General features: G+C 49.0%; 1 protein-coding gene across 1 annotated transcript in view; it reads right to left on the bottom strand.

Moving 5' to 3' along the window:
- The window catches only part of ITGB5 (integrin subunit beta 5), a 110603-nt gene that overhangs the window by 39958 nt on the left and 45811 nt on the right, over positions 1 to 24834 (bottom strand). Inside the window, exons 6-8 of the mRNA XM_060150446.1 lie at positions 9103 to 9264; positions 7544 to 7639; positions 5676 to 5765 (exon numbers count right to left, since the gene is read on the bottom strand). Of these exons, the coding sequence (XP_060006429.1) occupies positions 5676 to 5765; positions 7544 to 7639; positions 9103 to 9264 (348 nt within the window). The remainder of the gene's footprint in view (positions 1 to 5675; positions 5766 to 7543; positions 7640 to 9102; positions 9265 to 24834) is intronic.

Here is a 24834-nt window from a genome sequence, read left to right as displayed (position 1 = left end):
CCCCTGCATCGGCAGGCGGACTCTCAACCACTGAGCCACCAGGGAAGCCCTACTCGGGTGTATTTAGTTTGTAAAAAGTCTGTACAACCTTCTGTAGGTCTCCAAGTTTAAAAAATTGACACTGAGAATCTCTAAGGAGGATGTACTTTAGAGACGGAGGCCAAATGAAATAACTGGCTTGTAGTTAGGGCACATCTTACAAAAAGAATTTTTTATACACTAAATACACTCAGAATAGCAGGGTGCACATACTCCGAGAGACACATGCACACCCCTTCCAGATCAACTAACTGACAGCCTTTCAGACTCCCACCTCCTTCTCAGGCGCACTCCAGGGAACAGGGCGTTGGACGGAATGGCAGGCAGAAGTGCTTCCTGCTCTCATGGGGTTTCTTTTCTTTCTTTTTCTCTTTTCTGCTGAGCATGTAGTGTCAAACTTGAATTAGGTAAATATGCAGTTTCCCCAACACATTAACAGCTTGTTGAAAACACTCTCTGCAAGAAATAGTCTCTCCCTTTGCAACAAATTGTCTAAGTGCTTCTACAACTCTAAAAATACTCTCTCTTAAATCCACTTCCTCTTGTTAGTGCCAGCCTCCACTGGCAGAGGGCTTGAGAGCGCCACTCAGCACACACAGCTCTCCTGCTGTTCACAAATCTGTTCTCCCCACTGAGCTGTGAATTTCAAGGACCATATCATATTTCTCTCTAAGACTGAACACAAGCTTTTGCTGAATGGATGGATGGATGGATGGATGTTTTGACAGCAGCTATGGTAGACAGCTCAGGCCTATTGGAAGAAACTTAATTTTTGAAAGACAAGGTAAATTAAAAATTATATATATTAAATGCAAATAAATGTGAAGATGAGGCGAAACAGTTTATCATTAAAGGGCTAGGTAGTCGGAGCTATTTAAAAATTACTTGGGATCAGTCTGATGAAATATGAGGGCCCCGTGGCTCACAACAAGACTTTGGGAGAAAGCATCAGCCATTCCCATCAAGACGTGCTGAAGCCACTACCCGGAAGCATTAATGGGGAACTAGGAGGAGGGAGAGAGCGCACTGGGGACCGGGACTCCTATTCAATGAACCAGTAACTATAACAGATGCAAACAGAAGCCTATATTCTCCTCTGGCCGTGAGACCCCCAAGTTTTGTGTCCACATCTGAAGTTTGTATTATTCCTGATCCCCATGTTGTCTCGGGTAGGAACTGTGGAGATTATTCAGTTCAAACCTCCCATTTTATGGAAGTGGGAACAGAGGCCAAAGAAAGGGCCTTATCCAGGGCCACTGAGCTGCCAGGGGCAGGCAGGCAGGACCAGAACCGGGCCTTCTGGGTCTCCCGGCAGTGCTCTCTGTAGTCACCAGACCGGGCCCTTCTTTACTCGAAAACTGGCTCTGATCTTGGAGAGTGCAGATGGTCAGGTTGTATCCTGGTTGAGTCAGTCTCCCCTCAAAGATTATGAGCTCCTGGAGGGCAGGACTGTGTTCTGTTCACTGTTTTATTCCCACCGTGTGGCATGATGCCTGCCACACGTCAGGCAGTATTTATTTGTTGAACAAATGAATGAAATGGATGGAGTACAGGATATATAGCAGAGGATCAAAGCCACAGCCAGTGCAGTTCTGATGCATGAAAACTTTTGTGTCATAAGATAATTATCTGAAATTCAATTAATTCCTACCAAATTTGCCTCTGAACATGATTCCTTACTCCTCACCCTAGGACAAGAAGACAATGTCAAGAAGTTTAAAGGCTATTAAATACTCAGGCTAGGTCCCATCTGCAACTGCGTTAAGTCAGGCCAGCTGTGGAGTGGGTGGGAGCAGACTTCATGGCAACAACAAAAAGAGAAACATGTGCTCGGAGAGGACTCTGATTCACCCTCCACATGCAGCTCTAGTGGTTTCCAGCTCATTCTTTTCTTTCCCACTCTGAAAAGGGACCCCCCCCCCGCCATGATTTCTCTCTGAGTGCTACCCCCCCCTTTGTCAAGGTGACATAATGCTGGTGGTGTGTGTGGGTGTGTGTGTGTGTGTGTGTGTGTGTGTGTTTGCACGCACCCAGGGCCCTACCTCTGAGCTCTAGAAGGGAACCTCTCACCAGCACCCACTGTACAGCAAAGCTCCACGCTGGTGATCTCTCACAATAAAGAAGTTGGCACAGAAAGAAAAAACGTAGAAATCGAAGCCCAGAGGTGAACGTTTCACACAGTGGAAGCCAAGAACAACAGACTCGATTCTACGAGACGTTACATTAAATGTGCCCTTCCCGTTGTACTCCCTCCCCAGCCTAGAGTCACACCATGGCCATTTCCACTGTTACCTGTGCTCTGCTGCAATCCTCTCAGGATGTCCCCACGGACGGTGTACCAACTATAAGCGAGGTAGAAGTCAACCCCAAAGCACAGAGGTGGCAAGGTGATGCAGAGAAACACAAATGGTCCCATGAGAGCTGTGCTTGGACTGTGGCCGGGGAGAGGAACAGGTGAAAGGACAACCAGAGCCCCTGCACGGGCCAAAGCGCACGTGTGTATGCACACGCGTGCACACACACACACAGGCTGTGCAGGCCAAAGTGCACATGCACACGTATGTACACACACACACAAACACACTGGCCTGTGCAGGCCAAAGTGCACGTGCACACGTACACACACACACACACTCAGGCCCGTGCAGGCCAAAGTGCACGTGCGCACATACACATATACACACACACATACCACCCGTGCGGGTTCAAATCCAGAAGTATGGGCAGCTGAGGCCCAGCCCGGGCCTTCCCGTTTTGCCAGAAAGGACGGCAGCCGGCGGACGGGGTGCTAATCAACGTCAAGCACCAACACACCCGCAACGCGGCCTCCACCAACCAGACTGTGCTCTGAATACCTTGCTGTTTCTATATTTAATCTATTTCTTTAAATTTCCACTGAAGAAAAGGGCAGAAGTAGGGAGTTACCAAGGGTCCCGACTTTTTAGGGTGATATACACATTCACTGTCTTGATGTAGTGATGGTTTCACAGGTGTGTACAAGTGTCAAAACTTATCAAAATATACGCTTTAAATCTGTACACTGTAGTGTTGGTTAATTATCTCTCAATAAATCTGTTTTCATTTTCCAATGAATCTGCAGGCCAGAGTGCACGTACACACACTATCGTTGTGGATAGTATTCCAGAAACGCCCATTTTAAAGGTTGAATTTCACACGTTCACTCATGAGTCACATGTCTTGTTTCCTAACGTGTTCTCTTCCAGACACACCAGTTTAACTCAGAGTCCAGCTACGGTACTAGATTCCCAAAGGTCCTTAGGGGGCTCATCCCAGGTTCCAAACGCAGCTCCTGCCTGGAATAGACCCCCTTCTCTACTCTTCTGGTTCCCAAATCCTCAGCCGCAGAAAGGGCTCCCTGCTCCTCTCCTGACCTCAACCCAGGCCCCTGGATTTCCATTAAGAAAACGAATTTATCTACCATGAATCCTGCTCAGGGCCAATGCAACGTGCCTCAGAGGGAGAGCAGCACTGAGCACTTATGAGATCCCACCCAGGGAACCACCACCACTGTCTCATGCACCCTGGTCTTCAGGGGACCCACACACGGGTGTGGACGTGCAACCCACTTGGCCGCACAGAACGCTGACTGAGCAGAGCGCCTTTTCTATTTCTGGTGCACACCACCCCGCCAGTTCCACAGAACTGGGTGTCATGATGCCCTCCTATATTAAAGTCTCGAGGAGCAGGGCCCTGGGCCTTTGGCAGGAAACGCTGCCGGGGGAGCCCCAGAGCTCTGTCAGCCACCCAGGGCGTCAGAACTCAGGAGCTGACCTAGGATGGAAATGCTGGGGGGTGGCTCCTCCCCAGAAACCCAGGAGAAATCCGCAGCCCACGCCAAAGCCCAGGATGTGATTGCCCCTCAGCCATTGCTTTCCCAAACGCCCTGGCTTGGCAGGAAGCAAGCACTGGTCACTGCACTGTTGACAGCGGTTCCAGCAGCGGCCCCCTGCTAACCCAGGGGTCTCCAAGCCCCGGGACCCCAGCAGGACAGAGAGAGCAGCCCAGGGTAGGCCTCCGGCTCTCGCACTGACTCCTCTGTTCCCTGTCCAGAGCTTGAGGCCCAAGGCATCATGGTGAAGAGTGGCCCTCGGGACGGGGGTGACATTGGGTAGGCCCAGCCCACCGCCGACACACACTCTTCTCAGACTCTCAGCATGTTACGCTTCCACTCACTGTGGGAATCTGAAAACCGCCAAGTGTAGTTAACCTGGAAATCTGGTCTCACTGGGTTCTAAGGTGGCCACTGGATACGATGAGGATTAAAGGTCAGAGATCAGAAAAGAGGACGTTAATATGTGGGGAATAAGTTAGGAAAGGAGAAGGAAGTCTAGTTTCTCGCAACAGGAAGTTCCCGGAGTGAGGCGGGATCACAGCCTGTGTGAGAGGCAGAGGATCCTTAGCTGCACAGAAAGTGGAGGTGCAGAGGAGGACAGAAAAGCAGCCACAAATCCTCACTGCTGCCCACTCACCGCCTTCAGGACACTGAGGCTCCAGGAGACCAGGGGAGGGCTGGGAACCCCCAAGCTCTGGGTCCCCCGTGGCGAGGGCATTACCTACAGCTCCTGGTCTAGCCGAGCAGTAACGCAAAATAAGGCTGGGGTTTCCCTGGTGGTGCAGTGGTTGAGAGTCCACCTGCCGATGCAGGGGACACAGGTTCGTGCCCCGGTCCGGGAAGATCCCACATGCCACGGAGCGGCTGGGCCCGTGAGCCACGGCCGCTGAGCCTGCGCGTCCAGAGCCTGTGCTCCACAACAGGAGAGGCCACAACAGTGAGAGGCCCGCGTACCGCAAAAAAAAAACAAAAACAAAATAAGGCTGCATCAGTAGGGTCACAAATTCAACTGGAAAGGCAGAGCTCCAAATACACATATGAAAATCAGTCATGGGAAAGTAAGATGGTTTTTCTAACACACATGTGATTCCAGAGTGGTTAATCACATTCCCAGGTTAGCCCACATGTCTATTCTACGTAAGTTCAGGACTAACATTATTCCTTAAGCTACATTTCCTCTATGTAGAACTTTGTTTTAACAGGAAGATGCACTCTGAATTCCAATTTGGGAATTACCAGGCCTCATGAGGGGCTGGGTGGGCACTGGAGGCCTTGCAAGGAGGGGACAGCTGAAGGCACATACTTCCCAGCACAAGAAATCATGCTTGTCGTCTTCCCGAGAAAAGGTAGGTCTGAGCCAAATACCTCCTGGGTGTTAGAAATTGAGAGGAAGGAGGGTAGGAAAGAGAAAGGTTTGGGAATCATGGGTGACTGGCTTGGGACATGGCACTGACTGCTAAACTACATCCTTAAGTGCTGTACTTAGTAGAGCAGAGCCGAGTTAACAGGACGGGTTACAAAAGCACAGGATTTAACAGGCCCACTCAGGTTTCCTCTGAGAGGACCTGATTACAATCAGACCCTCAGTGTGCAGACTCACTCTAGTCTGCAGGTCTATGTGGAGCTCCAGAAGCCTGGGGGATTTCAGTCCTGCCCACTGGGAGGCGAAGTCAGTGTGTGTGCTTCTCACTTCTCACCACGGGGAACACAGAGGCCTGAGTCCACCTGAGTCCACACCAGCTCCCTCAGTGGGAGAGGGTGGGGGAAGAAACCAGTGACTTACGTTGTATGCATTGATAATCAGTTGAATTATATTTTTGGAATTTCCGTGTAATATCTCCACCGTTGTTCCAGGTATCAGGGCTGTAAAATTCTTGGGGGGGAAAAAAAAAAGAAAACAGATGAGCCCATTTTGCCCTTCCACACTGTCAAAGAGTGAACGCTGCCCTACTGAGCTAGAACCGTCAGGGCCCCCAGCACTGATTCTGCCACTCTCTCACACCGCAAACTAGAGAAGATGCCACAAGCAGAGGAAGAAGGCACAAGGGAATGGAGTTGTTGCAGTCGGCTGTGCAATCTCGATTCTTGAAGGTCTGGGTGGAAAGGGCCTGGCAAGATGTGTTCCTGAAGCATAATGTCATGCTTCTTCTCGGAGACCCCTCCTCTCTGGCATGTAATGGACAACTCTCTGGAATTCCATCCTCTAAGGTCAATATATTATGGATGTGCTCGCCCTCTCCCCGCCAGACTACACAGGCATCCCCAGGTTCAGTTCAAGGATGCCCTCGACCTGGCCAGCAGAAGTGAAAGGGGAAACTTTTCTGAGGGTCTCAAATACAGCCTCTCTTTTCCTAGGAGGGAAATGAACGTGAATGGTGCCTTCCCAAGGAGGTCTGGTATCTCCGGGTGAAGTCTTTGGCAAAGCAGGCAGCCTTGAAGTGGCTGCCTTTCCTCTTTCACTTGTACGAAGGCCTGAGTATGTCACTTACTAAAGTGACAGAAATTGCTAGCAACACCCGCCACCCTCAGCCTGCCTTGGGCTGGATATGCCTCCCGAGCGAGAGGTCCTTGGTTCTGAGCAAGGCTGGCTTAAGCCAAGGTGGGTCTCCTCCCTCCTGGAGCATCCGGTAGCATTCTCAGTACGGTCTGTGCGACTGACCTCTCTAAAAATGGTATTTGTGAATGGATATGTTCTATCCTGCTATCTTCACTGAGCAACCTCCTTCCCTTGTTTTCATCTTCTAAAATTGATTCAGACTAAAAGAAGATAAAGAACTCAAGAAGGTGTAAGTGGCATTTTATCAATGATTATCTCAGGCAGAAGCAATAGAAACACACCATCAGACAAGGGTTCTTTTGGGGATACTTAAGAGCAGTAAAGAGAGGGGACAGGGGTTGGCTGTTCTGGAGGTGGGGATTAATTTCTCATAACCTCTCAATTCAAAAGATGTCAGAGGTGAGCTGGGCTTCACACTTGGCTCACACGAACACTCCCTGAGCCGTCTGGAGGAGAGTTCTAGTGAAAGGCAACTTGCCTGTGATCGTGGGAAAGAGCACATTCACGAGGGAAACGTATAATGGTGGCCCATGGGATGACCTGGGAAGAGTCTCTCTTAGACAGGGCAGACTCACACACATACTGCTCTGTTCACTCAAGACACGTATTGTTTTCTTCAGAAATTCCTGTCCCAAACTAACCCACTGGTCCCCCGTACTCTGCAGGAAGGCATAAAAGCTCTATAGACTGTGGAACTGGTGATGCAGCCTGCCTAGATGCCTAGTTTTCTTTCTGTACAGTTTCAGTTTATATCTTCCTTCCCTATTCCCTGGGTGCTTCCATTTCATCATCTGAAAAACTATTTCCAAAGTTTTTCTCATTACCAAATTAGAAACCATATGTTTAACTTCCTTGGTATGTACTGCTATATGAACGCTTAAGAGCTTCCTTAATACTATTATTTTCCAGTAGATCGGATCAGGGCTATATTCCACCCTCCTCTGGATCTCTGCCCACACAGAACAGGGCTGTTAACACCCCTCACCCAGCCTCCACACTTCACCTGACCCCACATTCCAATCTCCCATTCATCTCAGGGTCAGCAGGGCCCCCAGATTCAGGCCATCAGCCTCCCTCACTCCCTCCAGGTGTACCTTGTAGAGCATATAATGGTTCTTTGTCACTGCAAAGATGAGGTTGATGTTGTTTTCTGCCAATTTCTCTCCAAGCAAGGCAAGGGATGGATAGTCCTAGGGCCAAGGCAAAAGGCAAGGTTCTAACACTTGTCCCAGGCTGACGCACGAGCACGTGGCTGCCACGTGCGCTCAGTAACTCATCACTTGCCACGATAAGCACCTTCCCCGGGCAGCGCCTTAATAACCACGCCCCATCGGCAGCTCCTTACTGAGAAACTGTGGGGGAGATTCTCCAGGAAAGGACCCTCTGGCACCTACTAAACTAGACTCACTCCTCCTACCCCTCCAACCCAGAATAGAGAAGTGATGAGTGGAGGTTTCCCACACTTGGTCCGTGTTTCCATCCCTTCAGCAGGAATGGGGCAGAGAGGGGAAGTCCCCAGAAGGAGAGCCACCACGTCCGACCACCTACCGTCAACACCTGTTATCTTCCCTCTCTTCCCTAAGACTGATCTTCCTGATCTCCTTGCCCTATTTTTCCTTTTCCTGTGCCCAGTATTGGGCCTGCCAATGTCCCCTACAGGCTCTGCTCAGTCCTCTCATGGCTCAGAATGGGCAGAAGAGGCTGCTGACATTTGGACTAAAAGTTGGGCTGTGGCGGGGGAGGGGTGCAGAGCAAGAAGGGAGGGAGGACACCTCCCTGCTGAGGCAGCTCAGCAACGTCCAGAAGGACTTTTAAGGGCTGATGATGGACGCTGGGGTCCTCATCGGTGAGTTCTACAGTTATCAGGTTGTACAGTTATGAGTTCTTTTTCCAGACTCCATTACTCTTGACCACCTCTTAAAACTGGAGAAAACGGACTAGTCCAGCAAGAATTAGAAAGAATTTCTCTCTAGCCAAACACCAGAATGGGTTTGGGAAGGAAGAGGGTGTAGATTTTGGGAGGAAAAAACTGTACAGCAAGTGTGGAAAAATCTTAATTGTTGGCTCTGGTTGATAGTTAGGTCGAGTCCACTTCACTGGCCTAGCATATGTTTGAAATTCTGCCTAAGTTCTGTTTAATCGCATGGTCCCAGTGACAGGCTCCTGGGAATGCAAGGTCCTTGGGGCTTCTCCTCCCGTGTAGGACACCTGCCACCCCACCCCTGACACTGATGGAACTCAGGGCATCAGGAAACCCATTTCTAGAAGTCAGGAAGTCTCGTCGTCGCTGGTCTTGCCCCGTAACTTCTATCCCAGTTTTTGGCTCTGCTGGAACACAGTCCTCTCCCTCGTGCAAAATCACCTCTCCCCTTTGAGATCCATCCTGTCTCGCCAGGTCACCTCTTCCCTCGACTAAACACTCCCCATGTGGGGGCACAAAAGCAGAAAGCTACAGAAATCCCTGAGAAATGTTCTAAGTTAATGACGAGGAGAAGTTCTAGAAGCCCAGTTGGAGAAGACGGAGTAGAGACCCAGTCCCAAGAATGGGGTGGAGAGTCAGTGAGTAGAGGTCCAGAGGAAGGTGGCAAAGGCCGGCGAGGTCTCGGACCATAGGCGGGGTGGCGGGAGTGGTGCTGGGGTCCCCTGTCCTCACCATCTGGTTGGAGGCAGTGTACTCGTTGGCCTCATTCAGGTGGCACTGGCCGTCGTGAGGCTGCACCAGGCCCCCCAGCTTTCCGTCCAGCGCGATGTGGGGCACGTCGTCCGTTGTGAACACCAGCAGGTGCAGCGCGTCCTTTCGCCAGCCGATCTTCTCCTGAGGGACAGATGGGTGTTAGGCCTTCCTGGCTGCCACCCAAGACTGCCCTGGGGCAGCCTGCCCCTCCCTGCTCCACTCTGTACCTGACAGCCACGCCCCTTGGACGCCTCCCCTTTTAGCCTCCCCTATAGTTCCTTCCACAGAGCAGCCTTTAGTAGCCCCCCAACCTCCCTTCAACACACTCGGCTGGCTGCCCTTGTCTAAGATGACTGATAAGTGATCACTTCAGTCCCCCAAGTAGACACGAATGACTCACAACAGAGTGTTCTAATGACCGACAGACAGATCTGCCTTTGGAGGATTTGAGAAAACCGGCCATCTTTCTGGTAGAAGTAAACCACTCCAATCACGAACTGAACTAGTCTGGTAGTTAAGGTCAATCAGACTCGCTCTTTTCTCCCTTTACTGCTTCACTGTATGGAATGTATCCACTCTTCAGACAGAGGCACGGCTCAATACGAGCTACCTTGCAAGGGAAGGACTCTATTTTTTCATATTTAGACACTGTGGCCCCGATACTACACAAAAACACTCCCAGTCATTACTAGTAGGAGCAGCTAGACCCTGATAGAGGGCAACAAAAACTGGGATAGGGTTGCCTTCATACCAGTAGTGAAACAGCATCCCAAAATACGTGGGTAGCAGGATGAATACAGGAAGGGTTTAAACACCGCTGGGTTATCTACACATGTACACTTGACACTGAAATAGGAGACTGGATTCACAGACTTTACAAGTTAAAAGCTATCACCTTATGGCAGATAAGGGATTGAGGGTATCATCCTCTCTTTCTTATTGCCACAACGATGGATAAAACAGCCTTCAAGAGGTATGATATTTTCTCATTTGCTCCAAAAGCAGCATGGAAATAAGTCACAAAGAGTCAGCCTAACACAAGGAAGAAAAGGCAGTTTGAAAAGAAGCCAAGGAGGACTGAAAGCCAGGAGGCCAGCTGTGAGCAAAGAATTCACCTTTGGGGAATCAGTTTCCCAGACTCTCAACGTTCATCCAACAGACAATTACTGACTTCCTACCACATGCAGTCCCCATGGAAGGCACTGGGTCTAAGAAACAGCCTGTTCCAGACCTCAAAAAGCTTGCAGTCAAGTGGAAACACAGCCTTAACGTATCACAATAAGTATGCTTTTTTACATCTTTATTGGAGTATAATTGCTCTACAATGGTGTGTTAGTTTCTGCTTTATAACAAAGGGAATCAGTTATACATATACATATGTCCCCACATCTCTTCCCTCTTGCGTCTCCCTCCCTCCCACCCTCCCTATCCCACCCCTCTAGGTGGTCACAAACCACCGAGCTGATCTCCCTGTGCTATGCGGCTGCTTCTGAGAAAACCATAATTCAAAAAGAGTCATGTACCAAAATGTCCATTGCAGCTCTGTTTACAATAGCCAGGACATGGAAGCAACCTAAGTGTCCATCGACAGATGAATGGATAAAGAAGATGTGGCACATATACACAATGGAATATTACTCAGCCATAAATACACTTTTAATGGAAACCCGGGGAGGAAGAGAGAAGGCTTCCCAGGGCAGAGGAAATGTCAGCTGAGCTGAAGGTGAAGAGGACCCTTCAAGGAAACTGGAAGAAGAAATGACAGAGGAGGCAGAAGTTGGGGTGGGGAGTGGGTTGCTCTAGGTGCTGGTAAAGGCACAATGACCAGGCCGGGCACGTTTTCAGAACCCAGAGGAAGCAACCTAGAAGGTCCCTAACACAGATGCATTCTAAGCTGTGACAAAACTAATCTACGGTATTAGAAGTGGAGATAAGTGTATTCTCTTGGAGGCAGGACTGGGTGTCTTGAGAGGGGGTGTTAATAACTGGAATATATGGAAAGACAATGAAAACTCATAAAACAATTTTGAAAAACAACAACGAAGCTGGGGGATTCATTATCTAAGGCCAAGACTTATTATAAAGCTACAATAAGTGAGACTGTGTGGTACTGACAAAAGGATAGACACATAGACCAGTGGAACAGGATAGAAACCAGAAATAGACCCACACATACGGTCAATTCGATAGAAGGTATTGGAATAATTAGACAACCATATGAAAAAAAAATGAACCTCAACCCACAGCTCTCACTGTATACAAAAATGAACTCAAAGTGGATCACAGACCTAAAACTATAAAACGTCTGAAGGAAACAAAGAAGAAAAGCTTTGTGACCTTGGTATAGGCAAAGATTTCTTAGATGATTCACAGGATAAAATTTTGATGAATTAGACTCTGTCAAATTAAAAACATCTGCTCTGGGCTTCCCTGGTGGCGCAGTGGTTGAGAATCTGCCTGCCAATGCAGGGGACATGGGTTCGAGCCCGGTCTGGGAGGATCCCACGTGCCGTGGAGCAGCTGGGCCCGTGAGCCACAACTACTGAGCCTGTACGTCTGGAGCCTGTGCTCCGCAACAAGAGAGGCCGTGATAGTGAGAGGCCAGTGCACTGCGATGAAGAGCAGCCCCCACTTGCCACAACTAGAGAAAGCCCTCGCACAGAAACGAAGACCCAACACAGCCATAAATAAATAAAGTGGAAGCCTGTCTACAACAAACAATAAAATACGAGAAATACGAGCTTTCTTTAAAAAATAAAATAAAAAAATAAAAACATCTGCTCTTTGAAAGATACCACTGAGAAAACGAAATGACAAGGCACAGATCGGGAGAAAATGTTTGCAAAAAATAAAAATCTGACAAAGGACTTGTATCCAGAATGTATAAAGAACTCTCATAGGCCAATAACAACAAAAACAACTGAATTTTAAAAGCTAGAGACTTGAATAGACATTTTACCAAAGAAGAGATATGGATGGAAATAAGCACATGAAAGGATCGTCAACAACATTAGTCATTAAGAAAGTGCACAGGGCTTCCCTGCTGGTGCAGTGGTTAAGAATCCACCTGCCAATGCAGGAGACACGGGTTCAAGCCCTGGTTCGGGAGGATCCCACGTGCCACGGAGCAGCTAAGCCTGTGTGCCAGAGCTACTGAGCCTGCGCCCTAGAGCCCACAGGCCACAACTACTGAGCCCACGCGCCACAACCACTGAAGCCCCCGCGCTCCAGAGCCCACGCTCCGCAACAAGAGAAGCCACTGCAATGAGAAGCCCGCGCACGGCAACGAAGAGTAGCCCCTGCTCACCGCAACGAGAAAGCCCGTGCACAGCAATGAAGACCCAACACAGCCAAAAATAATTAATTAATTAAAAAGAAAAGAAAAGGTGCACATTAAATTCACAATGAGATGCCATTAGATAGCTATGCCAATGGCAAAAAAAAAAAAAAAACAGCCCTGAAAATACCAAGTGCTGGAAAGAATGTGGAACAATCAGAACTCTCATAAATTGCTAGTGAGAATACAAAATGTTTTGGCAACTCTGGAAACCAGTTTGGCATATTCTTATAAAGTTGAATATACAATGACCATCAACTCAGCAATCCCACTCTTTGGTATTTATCCACGAGAAATGAAAACTTATGCTCACATAAAAACTACTATGCAAATATTTATATAACAGCAATTCGTGATCACCAAAATTTAGAAACAACCCAAATGTCCATCAGGTGGTGAATACACAGACAAAACGGTAGTACATCTCTACAGCGGAATACTATTCAGCAAGAAAGAGGAACAGACTGCTGATACACGCGACTCGGATGAATCTCCAAAGCACTAGGTTAAGTGAGAAAAGCCTGACTCAAAAGGCAACTTACTGCCTAACTCCATTAAGAAGATATTCACGGAAAGACCAAAATAGAGGGACAGAAAACAGATTGGTGGTTGCCAAAGGCTGAGTGCAAAGGGAGAAGTCAATAACAGACGGGTATTGGGCAACTTTCTGAGGTGACAGAAATTACCTCTATCTTTTTTTTTCATTTCTTTTCTTCATCTGTATCTTAATTGTTGGGGTGGCTCTAAGTTGTTATACCTAAAAAGGGTGAATTTTACTCTATGTAAATCATCCCTCAATACACCTCACTTTAAAAAAAGCTTAAAGAAGTATATACATCTTTTGACTCGATGATTCTACCGCAGAAGACTCTATCTGCAAGAAGTATTCTGAAATACGCACGGCAGTATTTTTACTAATAGTGACAAAACAGGAAAGAGGTGACTACCCTACCAGAATACGGGAACGGTTAAGTAAACTGAGATCTCTCCTTTCCACCATTAGAAATTATGTTCATAAAAAGTATGAAATTATATGTAAACATGTATAATATAAAGTGAAAAACAAAGAATACAGTACTGTAATTACAGTGTGATTACAAACTATGGAAGAAACAGGCATCACTCTCCACTAAAAAGAGAACAGAGGCTGAAACAAAATATACCATAATGATGCTGGGATTGAGATTAGAGGCAGTATCTTTTTTTTCCCCAAACTATCTTTAATAAGTGCTACTTTTAAAAGACTAGGCTTTGAATGCTGGCTCTGTCATTTAACTTTTTCAGCCTCCTTTTCTTCCACGCCAGCTTCTCAAGGGGCAAGCAGGAACCTAAGGAGGGTGACAGCAAGCAGATAGAACTTGGAAACTTGAAAGTGGGCATGGGAGCTTTTTGTCACTACCAACTACCTGTGTAGCTTTGACCACAATTATTTAACATCTCAGAGTTTTTTCTTGTTAGTAAGACAGGAATAATAATACTTAACATTTATTGTTCACCTCCACTATTCCATCACATCTTCACTGCAACCCTTATGAAGGAGGTAATAAATTGTCATCTTGCAGATGACGACACCGGTGTTCAGAGACATTAAGTCACTAGCCCAAGGTCACTGAACCAGTAAGGATCAGAGAAGTCAGATTCAGAGGACCTGCCTCTTATCCGCAAAGCTAACTACCCAATCACACAGGGAGAGCCGAGGGTGTGTAATCATTGAGATAGTTCATCAAAGTACTTGGCAAGCTCTCAACTAACGACTGCTGATCCAGGATAAATGTTTGTTGAATTGGAATACTGCATCTGAAACAGAAATAGCTCCACAAATGAAGAGTAGCATGGCTTAATAATATTAATTCTGTCTTCTCTGAAGTGGACTCTTGTTATGTAAGTGACGTTAACAAACTTGGCCCAGAGGTCGGGCTGCACAGAATGAGATGCTTATTCATTCACTCAGCCTTTTGGGCTTGGAGATTTTACAAGCACTGACTCCACGGAGAATTTACAATAGAACTAATTTTCCTACTGTCTGCTTGGACTATTCTGAAGTCTTAAGTTCTGTATCCACGTTTGGGGCAGAGCTCAGTAGTGGGAAAGTGGATTTTTTTTTTTTTTTAAAGGAGTAACTACAGAATGGAGTGTGGCGTGGGGGCCAGCATATGAGAGCTTTGGCACAGACAAGGCTGAGTTCAAGGGTTTGCTTTTTGAGACCCTAAGTCAGTCACTTCATCTCTCTCAGCCTCAGTTTCTTCCTCTGTAAAATGAAGATAATCCTACTTCGCAGGGTTGATCCTAGGTTAACAAGTATTTAGTACATAAGACACACTAAAAAAGGGGTCTATAGTTACTACTCTCAGACTAGTAATGACTTTTACATTCCTTCTCGTCTCCTTTTGCTTCTTGATGTGTGAGGCTCCACGGTCACTACAGGGACCATGAAGGCTTGCATACCGAAAAGTTTAAAAGCCTTGTATTAATTAAAACCACACACCTAATAGAATGGCTAAAAATTAAAAAGACTTGGCCACATCAAACACTGGGGGAGATGTAGAGGAAACGGAACTGGCAGACACTGCCCATACGGTTCTAAAATGATACATGTACTTTGCAAAACAGTTTAGCAATTTCTTAAAAAGTTAAACACCTACCATATGACCCAGCCCTCCCACTCTTAGGGACTGACCCATGAGAAATAAAAGCCTACGACCACACAAAGGCTTGAACACATTTGTAGCAGCTCCATTTATAATAGGCAAAAACTACCAAATATCCAAAACAAGCCAGATACCCATCTACAGGTGGATGAATGAACTGTGGTGTATCCACACAAGGGAGTACCACTCAGTAACAAAAGAAGCGATCACTCCTTAGCACAGATGACACTCAACAGCACACATGAATCTCAGAACAGTTGTTCTGAGTGAAATAAGCCAGGCCAAAAAGAGTATATACTGGATTTCTGAAGTTTTAACGAACGCAGACTCATGTGTAGTGACAGAAAGCAAAGTAGTGGCTGCCTGGGGAAAGGGGGCAGGAGACGCAGGAGGGAGAAATGACAAAGGAGCACAAATACTCTTTTTGCGGGGGAGAAGGATATATGTTCGTCATCTTGATTACGGTGAATATATATCTCACGGGTATGTATAAATGTCAATATTTGCCCAATTGTACACGTTCAATATGTGTAGTTTATTATACATCGATCATACCTCAGTAAAGTTTTTTTCAATAAAGGCTTGGTGTGCTCAGAAAGTCATTCAAATACAGTAAATTAGATGACCAGACTGAATGTCAATACTGTGCTGGGAATACCAGTTATACATATTCCTTTGTTTGGTGGCAGTGCCCACAAAGCAGCTGGGAGTGTGGGCTCGGATGAACGGCAAACCTCAGTTCATGCCCACATCTTCCCTCGGCTTGTCTTTATGACATTGGGCATGTTAATCAATCTTTCCCAGTCCCAGCTTCTCAGCGATAAGATAGAGATAATAGGGCTTCCCTGGTGGTGCAGTGGTTGAGAGTCCGCCTGCCGATGCAGGGGACACAGGTTCGTGCCCTGGTCCAGGAAGATCCGACATGCCGCGGAGCGGCTGGGCCCGTGAGCCATGGCCGCTGAGCCTGCGCGTCCGGAGCCTGTGCTCCGCAACGGGAGAGGCCACAGCTGTGAGAGGCCCGCGTACCGCCAAAAAAAAAAAAAAAAAAGATAGAGGGCAGAATAGGGTTGTTGAGAGGATTAATAGGGTTGTTGAGAGGATTAAACAAAATGATACACAAAAAGCACACCCCGCTCAGTACCTGCAGGCAGTAAACAGTCAAGAACCGACAGTGATTGTCCTCAGTATTTCCATGGAGCCGAAAATCTGTGACTTAAATCCAGAAACACATGATCTTATTTTTGGATTGTAGGGTTACGGGTGATGTTTATTTCCTTTCTGCTCTCTGCATTTTCTAAATTTTTAGATTGAATGTATTCTCTTTTTATACAAAACTATTTTAAGAGGAAAAAAAGACAGACTGATTTGTTTAGCTAAACTTTTCTCCAAGTCTCTGGGTAAAAACAAGATTTTTAAAAGCCAATCTCCTAAACATGACAGAGGTCAGCCCTCAGATGAAAATGTCACGGGTGGGAGGGACGGAAATGCGCTGGACTCCGAAGCCAGAAATCCAGCATCTGGCCAAGCCTGCAGTGTACCAGCCTCCTCTTCAGTCAAATCTGCGTCAAATCCACCACAAGGTCTGTTCCAGCTGTCCAACTCCCAGTTCCCACGTGCTCAGGTGAGCCACGGACACAGGTCACAGGACTCGCCTCGTCTGTTCCAGGCGCTCAGTGTCCGGTTCCACAGCCCTAGTATGCCTCTCCGTCATAAACAAACAGGCATCCGCGTCCCCCTGGCCTCTCCTCTGGTCTTAATGCTCTCAGGGAAGGAGTGCTCTCCCTCCCCAAGGAAACGCAGCCCCCAAATCCCACCCTCTCTGGAGCACCGTTCCATCCGTCAATTTTCTCTGCGTCCTTTCCTTGTGCCTGAAGATATGCTCACGACCCACTTCTAATAAACACTCTGTTTTTGACCCAACATCTCTCATCACCTGCTAGTCGTAGAGGCAGACTGGCTGCCTCTACTTCCTCTCCCCAGCTCCATAGAATCCGACTTCTCCACACGCCCCTACCGTCTCTCTCACCGGCGGCTCCCAGTCACCCGCCTCCTGCCCCCACACGCACAGTGGTTCTCTGCCCCAGCTGCATGGAAGGTCCTCAAGGGAGCTTCAACTATGCTAACGCCCGGCGGTTCTGATGTGACCTACAGCCCAGCCACGGGGTCTTCTAAAGCTCCCGGGTGAGCCTACTGTGGCGCCAAGGTTGAGAACCTCGAAGCTCACGCTGAGGTCCTGCCGCCAGCCCCGCAGCCATCCTCTGGCCTTGCCCTCCGGCCTCTCTGCTGCCGACCAGGGTCTCCTTCAAGCCCTCCTGCCCTTGGCTTCCTGGACACCGCACCGTCCGATGCCCCCGTCCCCTACGGCTGCTAGCAGATTCCACCTCCTCTCCCGGCACTGGATGAGGTCAAAGATAACACTGTCCCCGAGGAGATTTACCCGAGTTCCATGCATCTGCTTGGACAGCTCGCAATTAATTACCTCTCCCACTTGACCTCCTTCCTAAGCTTTAGTCCCAGGTCTGGACCAAAAGCCAGACATGTCTGCCGTCACCCAAAACTCAACTTCTCCAAAGCTGATGCACCGTCTTCCCCTCCAGGCTTCCCCATTGCTGACAAAGGGACCATCAAATGTTTTATCTAGAAAACTTAGAATTATCTTTTTCATCCTACTTCCCTGGTCCCACCGCAACACCCGTCCAGTCTCGAACTGTCCATTCTGTCTTATAGTCCACTCCCGTGGCCTGTGTTGAGACAGAGCCTTTGGGCAATGCTACGCGTTTTACCCTCCTTTTCCTAAGCCCACTCTGGGTGAGCAGGCGAGGCCCAAGGCTCACCCCTCTCCCAGCCACCAGCCTGCCTTCTGCCACCCGAGGGTGATGTGTTCTGTGACCTACGTTTACTCCAGCTGTTCCAGGCAAATCACACACGTGCAGAGGAGACCATGCTATGTGAAAAGCAGCCATCCACAGACTCTGGACACACGTGTCAGAAGTAATGAGTGGTGGGAGGAGCTGCCGCCAAGCCCAGAACCTCTGACTCCGTCCACTCCCAGGAGGCAAACCCTCTGGTTTTGTACGGGCCACCAGTCCAATCTGTGCTGGGGCCAGAGATGACTTTCTCCAGTTGGAAGCTCAGTGGAGAACTTACCAAACTCTGCTCTGTCCTCAGAAAGTAGCAGAGATCTGGAGCTGAGAGGAGACAGGAAGGGATGTAGAGGCCAGAATAACAAAGAGCACTGCACCTGGCACATACTTGGCACTCAGTGAGGAATGAGTAGTAAGTGGATACGTGAACAAGATCAGGGTTGGGTAATAAGAAAACCTCCCTCACAATGTCCAGAAGTCTTCAATCACATCACTCCCAATTCCACCAACTATTTATTATGCTTTGCAATCCAACAGACATCTTCTTTTAATCATATAAATACAGGAAGCAGTAAGGGGCTAACTTAAGTGAAAATATTTCATCAGATCACCTGTCATGCACTGAGATCTGAGAAAAGTAATGGGAATTGCAGAAAGGGTGGCAGCAGGGCCATGGAGATCATCCAACACGAACTACAGAAGGGTGGAGGAGGGGAGAGGGGCCAGGTCAGTCAGTGGGATGGTTATTGGAGGCCCTGGGCAGCCAGGCCTGGAAGTCAGCCTGAGGAACCTGGGATCCTGAAATGGCAAAGAGAGAACAGTAGTCCATGAAAAGGGGAAGCAGAATGGAAGTGGAAGGCCAGGCCTTACAACCTCTGAGAAAAGAAATACAGACTGGCTCCTCCCAAGAGTGAAGACAGACTTGCTGGCTTGTTCACCTCCAACACATGGCCCCAGAGACAGTGAAATAATGGCTAGGGAGTAAGGATGCCATTTCTCTGTCTGAGGACATGAAGCTCTGGCCTGTGCGGCAATTTGGTTTCTGGGGTTGGAACGAGTCACACGCAAGGGGCTACACGGTCTGACAAAGAGGAAGGTCACTCAAAGGCCTCCGTCCTCCCCCGCCCACCTCCAGACTGTCCCTGGGTGCCCTTGAGCTGCCCCACCGCACCTGGATGTTTATCCACGTGGTAAGGTGGCTCCGTGGGGAAGCCATCGGGAGTGGAAAGCTTTTCTGGGCGCCAGCTCCAGGCACGCTGAGCTTGGCACACAGAATGGGTGTGCACGGCAGAGTTCACGGTCACGCAGTTTAAGAGGGTGCAGTGAGGACCAGACAGGCTAGAAGGAGCCACTGTAGAACAAAAGCACCCGTGGGTTACTGGGCAGAAAAGCTGCCTCAGAGGAAATAAGTAGCCCCTGAAATTTGGAAAGAACCTCCAAGGTTGGCTCATCCACGCTCCACCCGTGCAGGGCTCTTTCATCCGGCACCTCCTCCGCATGGGCCTGGGGTCCCCACTCAGACTCACCGCCGCATCTGGCAGCCTGCTCCACAGCTGAGCAGAGGTCTTCCCTAGAAATTTCTCCCTTGTCTTGAACTCTAACCTGCTTCCCTGTGGCTACCCAGGCTCATCCCCTGGAACAGCCCTCTTCTGCAGTGATGTCTGAGGTCAGGTAACACGCTTCTTCCTGTGGTGTCTCTCTTCTTGGTCCACCTTTAACCGCTCCTCAGAGGTGTGGTTTCCAGCCCCGGCACCACCCACTCACCCCTCCCTGCTCTCTAGCGTTCAGCGTCTGCCTTAAACACAGCCCCAGAGGCAGACGCAGGTCCCTGGATGCGGTCTGCTACAGAGGAAGGCAGGGCTGGGGCTGGGGCCTGCAGGCCCTGCAGCGCACGGCCCGTGTTTGGCAGCCAAATCTTCTGACAGGCTCACAGAAGCCTGCGGGTCCCAATACCCACGTCCTAGTGACTTGCTTATACACAGGGACCACGGCAGAGCATGACAAGTGTGAGAGAGAGGCTCACGGATACCCTGTGGGAGGGTGCACGGGAGGGCCCGGAACACCGATTCCTGGGAATCTGAGAAGAGCTGACGCCCCACCCAGCGGCCTTAGAGGACACGGGCGGTGGGGCCCACCCGAATACAGCCTGGCTTGCTTGTTCTGAGACAAGGCCCGCAGTACTCTCTCTGGTAAACAGTGTTCAGTATAGGGGAGGCCTAGATCAGGATGCCGTTTCAGCGAGGACAGAAACACTAGCCTTAAATGATGGGCTTCTCTGTTCTCGATGCCAGTCTAAGTTAAGTAAAATCGATGGCCACCCAGACAGCTGGGTCCTCCAGCTGGGTGTCAACATAGCCCACGGGCCTCAGTTGTCACTGAAGAGTCACCAGCCACATGCTCCCTCACTGCGAAAAGGAAGCACCATCTGAAAAAGTGTCTCCACAGCGCTATCTGGGAGAGCTGAACAGAACCCACGGTTCCGAGCCACCGTGAATTATAAATGAAAAGGGGGGTATCAGTGTTCCCGTGTCACAGATGGGGAAGCCAAGGGCAAAGACAAGCAGGCTGGGCTTCCCTGGTGGCGCAGTGGTTGGGAGTCCGCCTGCCGATGCAGGGGACACGGGTTTGTGCCCCGGTCCGGGAGGATCCCACATGCCACGGAGCGGCTGGGCCCATGAGCCATGGCCTCTGAGCCTGCCCGTCCGGAGCCTGTGCTCTGCAACGGGAGAGGCCACAACAGTGAGAGGCCCGCAAACCGCAAAAAAAAAAAAAAAAAAAAAGACAAGCAGGCTCACCCAAAGGGCTAGACTCCAGCAGCGCACCAACCGTGGGACAGTACCCGTGGTCTCCCTAGAAAACCCGGAGGCTGCCAGAGCCATGTTATAACTGTTTCTGATAAACAGGAAACTCTTAGTTCCAGAGAACAGCAGTACGTGCAGCTGTCTTTCCCGGGACAGAGTCAGTCCTGGCTCTACCACTGGCAAACCGGGTCACGTGGGAAATCGAAACGGTTCCTTAGAGGAGGACTTTTCCTTCTTTGGAAGCACACCCCTCCCACTTCTCCACTCTTGTGTGGCCACAAGAGACGGCAGGTTATCTAAGGTCAAGGCTGAGAACTCCCATCTTTGGAGCCGGGAAGGTGGGTACAGTTCCATCTCTGGCTGTGTCATTTCCAGCTGTAAGACCTTCAAGAAGTTACTCAACCTTTCTAGGGTTGTTTCCTTATCAAAAGCAGACAGTACAACCACCTTCAAAGGATTAAGTAAAACAAGCCCCCCTGAGGTGCTTGGCATAGAGCCTGGCTCTCACAAAGCATGCAGCCAATGGCGATCAGTAGCGTCATCGCACCAGAGCCTCAGGGCCAACGACGGGGAGGCAAAGAGACCAAGGTGACCCTTGAAGGGGAAGAACACTGTGATTCAACCACTGGGTCCTACCAGGGCCAGATGTTCTATAGTGTCCGTGCACTCCGCCAGTACCTTAGATTGTCGTATAGGCATCTGTTGTCCAACTGCAGTGATGCTCCCGGGGACAGGAGCTGTGGCTCAGTCATCTGTGCAAGCCTCACAGCAGCTTGTGGGGCATCTTGCAGACTGTAAGTGCCCAACAAATTTCCAGAAGTCAAAACTAAAACACTCTGTACACTGACCTTTCAGGCAAGCACACAGAGAGAACAGGTCTGGGGAAAGAAATGAGGAAGGAAAGGGGGCTGACCTGACCAGCCAAGGGGCAGACCCTACAGCAGATCTGAGCTTGGGGACTAAGGAGTCTTGATTCCTACAATGCACTTAAGGAAAAATAAGGCTGAATTCTTTCTGTAATTCGCTTCCCCAATCATGTGGACATTCAAGCCTATTTCTGTCACTTTGTAACAGTAAACACGTTCTCACCAGTAGTTTGTTTCTCCCGTTTCCGTCCATGCTTTGCAATGAGAAATCTTTTTTAAAAATCTGTCTGTGGTTCAACTTAAGAAGGTCAAAAATGTCAATATTCCTTTCCTTAGGGAAAAGAAATCTCGGCCCATGACTCAGGATTTAGACATTCATCTAGAGCCCAAGCCCTAACAATATGCAGTAGAACATGTCTGACGTAGACTCTATGCAAGTCCAATCTGAACTAAAGAAAAACGTTTGTAAATATGAGGCTGAACCATATGAGTTTTCTATTTTTGTAGGAGAAACTATCAATGGTCAAATATTAAATTTCATTGATAGTCACATGTCCATAATTGCACATGGTTCCATTTAATGTTTACAAATGAGTTGTTCTATTTCCTTTCTAGTGGATCTGAAAGCTCAAATCGAATCCGTGAGGAGGGGGACTTTTTCTCATCTTTTTCTAATTTTCTTCACCGTACCTGCCACTGAGCACTTACTGGGCACACAATAAACATTCCTGAGCTGGAAAGCAGAAGCAGCAGCTGTGAGCGGGGCAGTGAAGCCTACAGCACAGCTCACGGGCAGAAGGCAGAACAAGGACACGTCCCTCCAGGGACTAAAACAGTCGAGTGATTCAAAAGTACACAATAAACCAAAACCATGTGCAAAACAGAAAGCCAGGGAGGACCTTTACCACCTCCGACAAAAGCACGGCCCGGGCACGGGCGGAGCGCCTGCGTGCCCACCCACAGCCCCACAGCCTCACGTGGGCTACAGGGAAATCCAATACTCTCACGGGCTTCACAAAGACACCGAGCCAGAGGAAGAGCAAGCAGGGTGGGTTGCATTAAGCCCCAGAAACCGTGGTGCAACTTGCTGGCACAAACGGCTCACACATGCCGAGACAGAGAACCCAGACTGCATGAACACAGGACTTACGGGGGCATCCCCTCGGGGGGCATGAAGGCGTTAGGGGCCGCTGCCTTCCTTGAGGAAAGGAAGGCAGTTTTCTACGTTGCTCAATTCACGCGTGGAAAAATGACAAGTCTCAGGTCTAAAAGAAATCAGGCCACAAGTCCGAAGAGGCCAAATCAACTCCGGGGGAGGCTGCGCTGAGCGAAAACCTCTCCCAGCCGAGCCTGCCTCCAGGAATGGGGAATTCTCCACCCTCTCCTGGTATCTGCAGCAGCCCCTGCCTGGCCTGGAGCTCAAGCCTGAACCAGGAGAGACAAAAAGCAAAATCCAGGGCTCTGGGCAAAGGGGCACAATGCTGTGACGAGTCCTTTGCACTGAGGACAGTGCACAGCTGGAGGGCATCCTGGACCTCCTCCCGTCCAGCCCCACCTCCCTGCAGCCTCCAGAAGAGCACTCAGGCCGCCACAGAGCCGGTTAGTAGCAGAAGAGGCATAGCTTGAATCGGGACAACAGGACTCTGAGTCCTCTCTGCTCTGCACGGCACTGTCGCTACTTCCCAAAGCACCTGGCACAATGTAATAGACAGGGCTTGGGCTTTAGAATCAACTGGATCTGGTTCAAATCCTGGCTCCACCCCTTTCCAACAGTAAGTAGAGTGAACCCTGTGACACTCAGTTTCCTCACCTGTAAACTGGGGACAAGTACCACCAATACACTGAAGGACTGTTGTGAGAATCAGAGATAGTGTATACAAAAGAGCTGGAGCACGGATGACAGTAGAGCAAGGGCAGCCATCATTTTGTCTCCAGAGGCCCACAGAGTCTGTATTCCTGCAGAAAGTCTTGTTGGAGGAAGCCGTTCCTCCAGCCCCTCTGGGGATGTGGTCGCCATTTTAGATTAGGATGCTCTCGCCAGCCAAGGAATAAAGGACCCAAGCCACACCAAGACTTTTCACTCAGCAATGCAAATTTACTTCGTTTGCTTTAAGACTTACTTATCCACCTATTTCTGAGGACACACAATGCTTTAAAAACTTAATAAATAACGCAACATTAGATAATCAAGATTAAAACAGAAAGGATAAGAAGGATAAACGTTAGGGGGCTAGAAGATGAAGCCAGAAGGGAAACAGGCTGGGTTGCAGGGACCTGATTTTTCTGTCTGACGGGAGAAAGCAGCCCATAGAATCCATGTGGCCAGGACGTACCCAGCCAGGCTTAACTTTACAGGGAACTTCTTTAACCTGAGAGCCATGGAGAACAGCAAAGCCATGACTGACAACTCAGAGCTGGAGAGAGCTGGACCACCTCGCCCTCTGTCTTCCCAGGGCACCAGCTCTCCCTATTTTGGGAGAACAGGAAAGCAGCCATGGTTCCAGTCTGAACCATTCATCACACTTGCACCTATACATTTTCAGAATAAACAACTTAGAGTCAACTTCTAGAAAAGTCCCAGGAGAGCAATAAAAGCGGTAATGGGAGAAACTATTATTCAGACCAAGAAAAAGTATAAACAAGTTTAATAATAGGTTTCGAGGTAAAGATAAGAAATTATGGGTCACGGCATTCCCTCATCCCAACCCAGGCCGGTACAGCATTGGGAAAAATGCCTGCACTGGTGACAGAGGGGTTCCTACTCTTCAATGGCCTCTCCTAACAATGTGACCTGCTGGGGGGAAAGATGGCAACTGAAAACTTCCACTCGTGGAAGCAGTTCTACTTCCTAAATCGAATCCTAAGTAGAAACAGACTGTTTCCTTCTTTTTGCAAAGAGCAGCTTTCCAGGAAATGTAAAGTTGGCCTTGGGGGTGGGATTTAAGACCAGTCATGTGAGCATTCCATACCCCTAAGTCCCTAAAGTTGGTAACTAACAGTCCATCCAGGGAAACCAGAGTGAGACTGAAATCAGAACAAAGAGCCTCCTGTGGGCTATGAAGCAGGCCTGTTATCAGCTCCGTCTCCAGGGCATGGGGTCAAAGGAAGCGGAGCGTGCACTGCTGCCGGGGCTGCCCAGCCAGCTCCAGCCTGCAAGAGACGCCTCTCCAACTGCAGAGATTACAGGCCTGCTGG

Source organism: Lagenorhynchus albirostris, chromosome 5, assembly GCF_949774975.1.
Source record: "Lagenorhynchus albirostris chromosome 5, mLagAlb1.1, whole genome shotgun sequence".
Taxonomy (NCBI): Eukaryota; Metazoa; Chordata; class Mammalia; order Artiodactyla; family Delphinidae; genus Lagenorhynchus; species Lagenorhynchus albirostris.
The sequence above is the reverse complement of the archived record's forward strand: the minus strand, read 5'-3'. Positions and strand labels throughout refer to the sequence as shown.